The following is a 10,084-nucleotide window of genomic DNA, read 5'->3' as shown; positions in this document are numbered from 1 at the left end:
CGTAACGGGTAAGGTAAGGACCACAGATCTCACAATGGGCACAGGAAGAAGCAAGCCTTTATCCTTGCAGACCGTACAAAACCAGGTGCCGAAAGAACCGTTTACATGGAAGAGTAAAAGCACACAACCTGCCGAGCGCAGCGTCATTGCTGTCACAGGAAGGATGCCTTTCCCAGTACCGCGGATTCCTCCAGTTCCCTCAGCACTGGGCTTATTCTATTGCAGGAAACTTTGTCATTTAAAGACTAGTATCCAGTGTCTCAGTCAGGAAAACACTTCGGATGACTCAGATGAGTGGCGGAAGACAGCCGGAAGCAAAAGCCACCCCGACCTACCGTATCTGATATGGCTGTAACACTTAGTAGCCACGCGTGGCTTGCTTTTACAGCAACCTGCTCTGAGAATGGCTCTTGCCTAAGAGAAGCCCATTTGCGGCATCCTTGAGCTCAGAGCTTCTCCTTTCCAGCAGCGTCCAAGATCCCTTCCTTTTACCTGTCCCCGTCCTTATAAATACCATGTTCAGACACACACCCAGCAGCATCCCTTCTGCTCATGGACACTCGATGTTCCAAACGGGACAGTCTGTGTGCCTGCAGTCAGTCCATTAGGCATGATCAGTCCATACAACTCTTGAAAAATAAATGCCATTCTTTCTGAAGTTTTTTAACCATGCAAGTACTTCAGGAAGGCAGCTGCCGCTGGCATCAGACTGCAGCTTCAGCTTTTTGAATGACTTCTTCCATGCGCTGGTACCAAGGCTGAATCTTGGTGTGAACCATCATGTCGTCAAAGGCTTCCAGCCCTTCCATGACTCGGAGGACCCCGTACACTGCCTGTGCCAGAGCATAAAGAGAAGAACAACACTGAAAGGGTCAGCAGTGCTTAGGGCACCAATGAGTGTCTCAACAGCCTAGCCAGCAAGGCTCCTTCCCTGTCCTGCCATCTACTCCACCACCCCTCTGACTACATCTGTATTAACCATTTCAAACAGATGAGCAACCAAATGATTTGTAATACGCCTAACAAAGGCAGGAATTAATCCCTTACCAAGTCAGCAAGGTTCGGCTGGTTTCCACCCATGAACAGTCGATGTTTGCCAACAGCTTTTACCCACTCATTAACTGCTTCATACAAGTCTTCTCGGACATTATCTTGAAGGTGATGTCTGGATAAAGAGAAGAAGTGATTTGGAGACAGTGGTTTGTTCCTTTCTCTAATCTTCTATCATCTCTAATCTTATGAGCTGGTCTTTGCCTGGGCATTAGGAAGGTATTTGAGAGTGAAGGGGGCAGTTAGCGGTTAAATAGTAGATGAGTAGAGGGGTTCAGTACCTCCAGTTAAAGAAGTACCAGCTGTTACTCACATTGGATTAAAACACTGAGGTTTGCTTTACAACACTGAGGTTCTGCCCTTTGACATCTGGGGTTCACAGCTAAGGACATTAAAGAGCTGCTACTCTTGTGTACTTGGGCTCGGTGGTACCAACCTTTTCTTCAGCCTCTTGCTAATGAAGAACATGGCAATAGCCCCCATGTACTTGGCAAAGAAGCCTTCCACAGTGCCAAACTTCCCTTCACGGACAATGTAATCAAAAGATGCCAAGGCCTCTCTGGGGGTACGGTAAACATTGGGGGAGATGAGGTGAACAAGCCAATCGTCTGCCCATTTTCTCCACTTCATTTCTTCCCTGCAAGCATTCAGAAGAGACTTGTCGGTGAATGAGGTACAGATTGCAGGGCTATGGGAGACAGGCAGAATCACAGCGGCATTAGCCAGTGGTTCTGCCAAGGACAAATGTGTCAGAAACTCGTGCGCAGCCTTGGGGTCTGGTGACCTCTCTGAAATGTGCTCAGGATCATTATCTTTGGCATGGCTCCTCCAATCTCAAACTAAAATTAAGACTAAGATAGAGCACTAGCTTCTCCTCCCAACACGAGAGCTAAAGCAGAAAGGGGAAACAGCACTCTGTAGCATTCCCTTGCAACATAAAGGAAAGGCCAAGAAGAAAACTGGAGACAACTGCAGGCTAGCACAACCACAACAGTGGGAACTAGACCATCTAACAGTGTTGTTTCAAATTATGTAAGAAACACAGTAAAACCACTCCAATTACCAAGGTTATAAACACCAAGGGGAGTGTGACAGGATTTGCACCAGCGGGATTTCATATATGCACCATTCTCGAGTATATCTGGAAGAGACTGTGACCCTACCTGGAGAGCCCAGAAATTTAAGAGCACTTACACTCTCACTTCTTTGACAGGATAGATTCGCTTTGTCTCCTTCTCATCCAGCATGAGCCAGTATTTATTCCCATATTCAAATACCTCCTTGCCTTGCTCGGTCACTGTTTTCATAGGAGGATAAAATGACACAATCTCTTCTAAGCTATTCCTCCTACGGAGGGAAACACAGTTAGCACCTGATCTGGCTGCTACAAAAACGTGGACAGATCGAAAGATACACACTTTAAAATGTACTGTTCTAAAAATAAGTGCACAAGGTTCCAAATTCAATTTGAAATAAGTTTTGAAGAGAGCCTGGAACAGCTACTTGCAAATAACTATTATTAGTGTACATACCTTTGTCTGCATCAGAATAGAAATTTTTGCAGGCATAAAACTACCTGCCATTCTCAAGTGCTTTGTAGCACAGACCTAAAGGACAGGCCACAGGCACAGCAATTTCATTTCATTCTAGATGCTTGTAACTGGCTGAATGCAACCTTAGTTCCAGAACTAACACTAGTCCACGTTCAAGCATGCTTTGTGCAAAGATAATCTGACAGGTAAGAAAGAGTAGCTCTGAAAGGTAAAACTTTGCTTTGCTGCAAACACTTCACAACGTATGCAGTCACTATCCACACCATCACAGCCAGGGTCAGGTATGCTGGGCCAAACACCCAGAGCTGCAGAGACCAAGGTCAGCAAGATACTTGTGACCGACTCCGAGTCTTCTCAATCTCTAGTTCGCTAGGGCTATTCACATTCAACTCTTCTCCCATCATCCTGTTTTCTTACTTGGAAATCAGATAGGTCTTTATTGCACTGATGATCACCGAAGAGTCATTCAATTGCTGAAAAACAGAATTAAGAGAAACTTTTAAAAGAGCTTGGTGAAACTGAAAAGGAAATTCTTCAAAAGCTTTTCCCCTGCATGCCGAGGCTCCAAGTTAGTACTGCAGTCCCTTTTCCTCCCAGGCATTTCCACAGGAGACCTTGCACATCTAAAGACAGCCCTACACGCAGATCTCTTCTGTGATTGTTTCAGAATATCCCTTCAAATCTGTCTTTCATTCTGACAACAAAGGACCTGAGGGCCGGGCGCACAGGCAATACTAGCGGCTTTCAGATTTAAGCTCTTGGCAGTGAAAAAGAAAAAATAATGCTAACATTTAAAAAAAAAAGCCAAGCTGAATCTTCAGTATTCTTGAGATCACATTCTTTTCCCACAAGATGTAAGCAGTTCCTGTTATCGCGGGTACAAATTATATGTCCTGCATGAGGGCTGATAGAAGCTAGATAACCACTGAATTACAGAGTCACTGCACAAACAACATGCCTTGTAAGAAAGACAAACAAAAAACTCTCATAAGGCCAAGGCACAGACAACCACGAAGCAAGAAACAAATCTCAGGCTCTTGAGAGAATAAAAGATGATCAAAAGATTACACTGCATGTGATAAACCACACAGACGTGACAGAGACAAGCCTCCAAACCACTGCTTGTGGGGCAATGAAGCTTTCAACACAGTGAGACTTACCAGAGGGCTTCCAGCATTGGCTAGCAGGATAGGCACCTTTCTGTAGGAAGAGAATTTGATCTCTTTCCTCATTATCGGGTTCACTTCCACTATTTCATAGGGCAGTCCATGATAATCAAGGAAAGCTCGGACTTTGCTGCAGAAAGGACACGTTTTATACTGGTAGAGAGTGAGCTGCAGGCTCCCTGCAGACAGCTGCGGAAGGAAGAGACCAGAAGCGTCCATCTTCTACTAAAAATATGAATATTACTTTCCTTCCACCCTTATTTTTGTTAGGAAGTCATAGTCATTGACGTTCAGTTTCAACATCTGATCATCAAAATACCTTAGCTAACAGATGCTTTCTTCAAGTGGCATCACAAATATTCACCTTCCACTGTGACAAAACCCCCGTTTTCCTAAAAATTTGTTTAACCTGCTGGAAACTCCTACTCACAGCCAAAAAAAGAATTTAAATCCAGACAGTTTACCCCTCTACACAGAAATCTGAGACTAAAGAAAAACACAACCATGTTTTAATCCTCTTCAAATCAAAACCAAAATACCTTCTTCAACTCAATTCCCCTGCACACCCCCAGTAACCTGGTGGCCAAAGGGTGGGGAGAGCAAAAAGAGACTTTGCTGTTGTTTTTAGACATATGTCTGCCCAAGTTGAGATTCCTGGAATTAACCAACCTGCGCACAACCGAGACACGACAGGGAGAACGCAGGGTAGCACAGTGAGGCATCGGGTCAGGGATTTTTCCTGACACTGCTGTACTTCAGGAATCCGACAAACCGCGCCAATCAATACTCATCATTCGAAGACAAACGCAGTCATCTCACTCTGCTGCTCATTTGTAACTTACTGGGTTACACAACTCCCCGTGGGTGCCGGGAAAAGGCAACAACTCTAACAGCCAACGCTGCCGCACATCCCCAGCAAGCTCTCCCTTTCTGCCAGGCTTTCCTCACAGCCCCTCAAGCGCAGTGCTGCCGGGGCCTCCTTCACACATTTTTAAGTGGTTTCCTCACTGAAACCGGAGCAAAAGCAGCCGCTTGCTCCGCAGAGCGGGAAGAAACCGCCCTGCGCCTTCCCTCAAGCTCCTGTCTCCAGGGACTCGCGGCCGTGCCCGGGGCGAGGGAAGGGCGGGCGGACGGGGAACCGGGCGGGGACGGAGGCGGCAGGAGCCCCGGGGGAGGGGGGTGGCCGGGAGGAGAGCGCAGCCCGCGGGCGGGGGGAACCGCCTCAGGCGGCGAGCGGGGCCCAGCGGCGCGTTACCTCAGCGGCCGAGTGCTCCCGCAGCCGGTGCCGCGCCGCCAGGTAGAGACCGGCGCCGCCGCCCAAGGCGAAGGCGGCTCCCAGCAGCAGGCGGCCCCCGCCGCCCCCTCCTGCCGCGGCGCCGTAGGCTCGGCGCGGGGCCCGCAGCCGCCAGGGCGGCAGCAGCGCGGCGGCTCGCCAGGCCCTGCCGGCGGCCGCCATCTTCCCGGCACGGCGCGGGCGGAAGCGCGGGGTGCGGCGGACCCTTGAAGCCCCGCCCCTCTGCGCGTCCCCCGCCCCGAAATGGCGACTGCGGCGCCGCGCTGAGGTAAATCCCCGCAACGGTGCTAAGGTCTGCGCCAGGCGGGCGCGGCCCCGTTCTCTCCCAGTCGTTATAAAATATAAATCCGTGTTCGCTGGTAATGCACCAAAGCGTAAAGTGGAAATAAAAGAATCTGTTCTCTTAGAGCACGTCCTGCCCGGCGGGGGCTGCTGCTTCTGACCGGCACGTACCCACAGTGCGAGCGCGAACCTGCACGTCGGCAGCGTGGTTATGTCTATTAATTGCACTAATGCTCAGTTTCCCTGCTTGGGGCGCAACACAGGCCCAACTCAGCGGCGCAGCGGGGTTACCCCACAGAAAGGAGAAGAGCTGCCTGAGGACATCACCTTTTCTTTCCTCCTTGCCCCAAATACCCACTTAATAATGGAGCCCTCAAACAGGGTTTATCTCAGGAGCGCTGCTTGAATTAATACTTTTAATTGCAAGTTATTTTCATCCCAGCGACATCTCTCTAGGGGATGAATAAAACCATGCAGTGATGAGCTCTCCTCCAGGCACGCGAGGTACGACCAATACTGGGACAAAGGCAAGGAAGGACAAAGCGAGTTGCGCTTGCTCCTTCAGGGAAGAGGATGTTTGAAGGTGACCCAAGGGTGGTTCGTGCCGCTCAGGGGGCACAGCAAGGCCTGTGGCGCAGCTGCATTTCGGGGTTCGGCGGCAAAGCCCTCGCTGCTGCGGCCTCAGCTCCCGTGGGATGGCCCGAGGGGCTCCTCACGGGCAGAGGCGCAGGCCTGCTCACACCGGTCTGGGATGGCGGCCCCTGAGGGCAGCCTCGCGTCGTGCCCAAAGCCACGGTGCGTGGCTGGGACAGCCCCGGGCACGGGGAGGCCTGACGGGGGAGTGCGGACACCGCGGGGCAAGGAGACAGCTCCGCGCCGGGAACGCGTTTTGGGGGAAAACACTCAAGAAACGAGGATCGCCGCGCGCTGCCCTCAGGCGCCCCGCCCGCTGCCGAGCGCTGCTCGCGCCGCCCGGCCCGCGCGCCAGCCGCAGGCGTTACCTCAGCGCCGAGCGGCCGGCTGCGTGACGCGCGCGGTGCCGAGCGTTCCCATTGGCCATCGGCCCCGTGTGTCGCACCGAGGCGCCGAGCGGGCGGCGGGATGTCGGGGCCCAACGGGGAGCCGCACGTGCCGGTCGGCGGCGGCGGAGACGAGGAGGAGGAGGAGGAGGAGGACGGGGACAGCGTCGGGGAGGAAGGTGCGTGGGGCGGTGGCGCCTGCCTGGCCGCCTCCCCCGGTTGGAGGCGGGGGGGAGCGTGGAGGCCGGGCCTGGCCCCGTGGGCCGCGACTCGGGGGTGCCGAGGCCCAGATGTTCCCTGCTGGGAGCGGTGCGTGACGCCAGGGGCGCGGTGGTGGGAGGCGAGGGGGCCCACTCGGGGCCGGGGCGGTTCCTGCCCGGCGACGGGGCACTGAGCTCCGGCACGCTGCTGCCTCGCAGGTCGTACTTTTGTTTGGTTTTTCTTGTGAAAAGACTGTTCCGTGCGTGTGCTGGTGTCGGGGGTGACCACGGAGCAAGAGGACACGGAGGTTTCGAAACCGCAGGGCAGATCACAGGGGCAGATCTGTGAGGAGTCGTGGGTGGAAAGACTGAATTTAATGCAGGTAGCTTGGCGAATTCCACTTCGGGGCATTTGTGCAGCGCCTGGGGATGACATTTCTGATACCGTCCTGTCCGGCTGGAAAAAGCGAATGGAGGAAATGCGACAACGGCGCAGCTGTGACACGTATGTATGGGTCACTCTTAAAACTGGAAATCCCTCAAAGAGCAAGCACTTCTCTTCAAAATGGTGCAGAGTTGGGTTATGCTTTTTCCCCAAAGACTGTTCAGTTTCCAGGTGTGACCCGCACAGGTGAGTCCTGCAGTGACAGGAAGGATCATTTCTGCCCTGAAACACCCCAAGAGCGCTCTCTGCTTTGCATCATCACAGCGATTGGTGTTTCAAACTTCTCTGAAGAGCTAAGAGACACAGTGGATGTGACAGAGAAAGTCACTAAATCTGATCTATGTCGAGTCTCTGCGTTCGTTGTTCTGCCTGTAATTAGCTGGGGCTTTGTGTGCAGTGGCTGGTCATAAAGGTCTGTAGCTATTTCCTGGTCTGGTGGAGCTGAAGCTGCGGATCTCTTCCTTGATCTCAGAGAGGAAACCTTACTTTTGGCAACTGTTCTTGTAAGAATGCAGAGGAGTACACAACGCAATTGCCGTACTCCTGGTCAACATTTTCATTGGGGGATGTGGTTATGTTTCCACAAAAATACACCAAGCTTGCAACTGACAGAGGACAAATAAAATGTTTTTACAGCTTATTTAAAAATTAATTTTTTTTCATTTCCCAAAGCTGCACAAATATAACCTTCACTTGAGCTCTAGGCACTGAGAGCAATTAGGCTGCTGCTGTGATTACAGACTTGCCAAGCTGACGAGTAATGTTACTTGTCAGAAGTAGTTACCATGTCTGCTTGGGATCTGCTCACCGTTTAATTGGAACGTGGAGCATCACACTTAGATCAAATAATAGGTTGCAGTAATGAGCTCAAACTTGTGGACATTCAGGTATCACCTGCCTTGAAACAGGGTTTGCAGAATACTGGTAACTGCCTTTTTTGGAAAGAATGTTACTGCAGGATTGATTTTTAAATGCAAGGACATCAGCAGCGCTCCTGCTCATAATGCCACCTCTGCGTATACCTGCGAGGCCAAACTTTTATAAAGAAGCTTAAATGCAACATACACGATTCTCCAAAGAATTAGAGGCTGCAACACTGCTGTGAATGGCTCCAAAGTAGTAAAAGGAGGACAATTTTTTTTTTTTAATAATGAAACTCCTCCTTAGCTATGAAGAATGCAAATGACTGCAATATTTAAATACTCACAGTTCTTTTAAAGCTGTCAGTAATGGCAGCACCTGGGCCTGGTGTGCTGGGGGCTCTGGGCACCCTGCCTACAGAAGTGTCAAGGGGCAGCTGAGAGGGGCAAAGTTGGGCTTATGAGGCTGAGGGATTTCAGCACCGCTCAGCCCTCATCCTCCTCACGTTCTATTCCCCGTTAGCTCAGAGCAGCGCTCCAGCCAGGCACTGCCTGTGTCACGCTTGGCACCGATGCTCCAGGGGCCAGGTGGAGAGGAGCCAGCCCAGCCGGTGAGCTGTGGGCTCATCCCACCCACGCAGGCATCTTGCCCAGTCCCAGAGCCCACGGGTCACAGCTCGATGCCTGCCTCCCTGTGCTCGCTCAGCCTGTGCGGCTTCGGAAAGGAACATGGGACTGGCTCTGCCTGGAGTCTCCTGTAACCCCGCGGCGTCGCCAAGTAACTTGTCAGCAGAGGTTTATCTTGTCTGGTTTTTCAGTTTGTTTTTTTTTGTTATTCCATAGGATTGTGTGAATATTGCTTGGAGCAGTCCAAAAGCAAGTGTTTAATCACAGTAGCACAGCTATCTTCATCTGATTAACAGTGCTAATACACATTGTACTGAAGCTAACACTTCTGCACTTGAAAAATGCTGTAGGAAAAAACCCTGTACCTAGGGATCATCCTGAATGAGTTTGGTTTTAATCTGAAGTACCCAAAACTTTAATGGCACCTGAAAAACCTGTGGTTGAACTTGGTGCCCCACAGTCACCTCCCTTTGCAAATAATGGTGCCGCAGCCAGCACCTTTGGGCTCATGCCTGCTCCTGCTGCAGCGATGGCTGTGCTGTTTGGGCAGTCTGACCCCAGCCAGGCCTTTGTGAAGCACATCCCAGCCTGGGAGCTGTACACAAATAATTCACAGAGTGCAGTAAACGCTTCGGCACGCTGCCAAAACGCCTGCACCCTCATCAGGAAAGATGATCCCCAAGGCAGCAAAAAAGGCTAACTTGTCCTTGGGGTTTATTCAGCACTGTTGCAATGCGGATCGCTGCGTGCTTGCAGTCAGCCTGTGGTCAGCTATTTACGTATGAGATCAAAGCCTGTCAGACACGCGCAGAATGGGTTTGGTCTGCCCACATGTACCTTGCCTTAGATCTTGTGTTACCAGTCCTCCAGCTTCCCACTGGTCTCGTTTGATCAATAAACACAACACGTGCAGGATTCAGTTGCACTTTACTTCACGCACCCAGGGGCAGATAAGGCGCAGCCAAAATGCTGTGGGCATGTTTTGCAAGAGCTCTCGCTGCCTTCGGTGACTGCAGTGACAATATACTTACGTAGTTCAGTCTCTTATTTCCTTTTAGAATATGCAGCAATAAACTCCATGCTGGACCAGATCAACTCCTGCTTGGATCACCTGGAGGAGAAGAATGATTATCTACATGCCTGCTTGAAAGAGCTGCTGGAGTCCAACCGCCAGACCCGCCTGGAGTTCCAGCAGCAGAGCGAGCAGCAGAACATGGAAGCTGATGTGCAGGGATCACAGCCTCCGGTTTAGCGTGCTGGCCACAAACTCTCAGTTGGTGTTGCTAAGGGGACATTTACTGGTTGCCGATCTAATCTAAAACTTGAATAGAAGAGGTACCTCGTGCCTGTTACTCGTTCCTTCCTGTGGTTGTGTCTTGCCATTCACCTACACGTTCTGTTTAGCTGTGCGACGGGTGCAGAAGCACACAGGTGGACGTGGGAGAGTTGGTTCTTTTCTGTGTGAGCCTGGCACCGATAGATGGTTAAAGCTGGTTGTAGGAAACCTGATGCCATGCAGGTTGTTTGCAAGCAGGCCCTCTTCACAAAGAGGAAGAATGATCTCTGGTCTTTTGCACTGTAAAATCCA

General features: G+C 51.2%; 2 protein-coding genes across 3 annotated transcripts; one reads left to right on the top strand and one right to left on the bottom strand.

Moving 5' to 3' along the window:
* Nucleotides 1-39: 39 nt before the first annotated feature.
* PTGES2 (prostaglandin E synthase 2) lies at nucleotides 40-5,225 on the bottom strand. Its single transcript, XM_075439052.1, has 7 exons — nucleotides 5,025-5,225; nucleotides 3,764-3,958; nucleotides 3,021-3,076; nucleotides 2,245-2,397; nucleotides 1,487-1,687; nucleotides 1,048-1,165; nucleotides 40-833 (listed from the first exon to the last, which is right to left on the bottom strand). Exons 1-7 carry the CDS (start codon nucleotides 5,223-5,225, stop codon nucleotides 705-707), a joined length of 1,053 nt encoding a protein of 350 aa, XP_075295167.1. The 3' UTR covers nucleotides 40-704.
* Nucleotides 5,226-6,389: 1,164 nt separating this feature from the next.
* Nucleotides 6,390-9,856, top strand: BBLN (bublin coiled coil protein). 2 transcript variants are annotated; one of them, XM_075439274.1, is made up of 3 exons: nucleotides 6,460-6,543; nucleotides 6,948-7,069; nucleotides 9,555-9,856. In XM_075439274.1, exons 2-3 carry the CDS (start codon nucleotides 6,994-6,996, stop codon nucleotides 9,746-9,748), a joined length of 270 nt encoding a protein of 89 aa, XP_075295389.1. In that variant the 5' UTR covers nucleotides 6,460-6,543; nucleotides 6,948-6,993; the 3' UTR covers nucleotides 9,749-9,856. The 2 variants fall into 2 exon arrangements, with proteins under 2 accessions (XP_075295388.1, XP_075295389.1); XM_075439273.1 differs by lacking the exon at nucleotides 6,948-7,069 and having other exon boundaries at nucleotides 6,390-6,543.
* Nucleotides 9,857-10,084: the final 228 nt, after the last annotated feature.

This window comes from Opisthocomus hoazin, chromosome 19, assembly GCF_030867145.1.
Source record: "Opisthocomus hoazin isolate bOpiHoa1 chromosome 19, bOpiHoa1.hap1, whole genome shotgun sequence".
NCBI classification, from domain to species: domain Eukaryota; kingdom Metazoa; phylum Chordata; class Aves; order Opisthocomiformes; family Opisthocomidae; genus Opisthocomus; species Opisthocomus hoazin.
Note: the sequence above shows the minus strand (reverse complement) of the source record. Positions and strands in the feature narration are given on the sequence as shown.

Coding starts and splice junctions, on each gene's coding strand:
- PTGES2 (XM_075439052.1), bottom strand. CDS start 5,225: ATGGCGGCCGCCGGCAGGGCCTGGCGAGCCGCCGCGCTGCTGCCGCCC. Junction 3,959..5,024: donor GGGAGCACTCGGCCGCTGAG/GTAACGCGCCGC, acceptor TTCCTTCCGCAG/CTGTCTGCAGGGAGCCTGCA. Junction 834..1,047: donor AGCCGAACCTTGCTGACTTG/GTAAGGGATTAA, acceptor GCTCTGGCACAG/GCAGTGTACGGGGTCCTCCG.
- BBLN (XM_075439273.1), top strand. CDS start 6,447: ATGTCGGGGCCCAACGGGGAGCCGCACGTGCCGGTCGGCGGCGGCGGA. Junction 6,544..9,554: donor GGACAGCGTCGGGGAGGAAG/GTGCGTGGGGCG, acceptor ATTTCCTTTTAG/AATATGCAGCAATAAACTCC.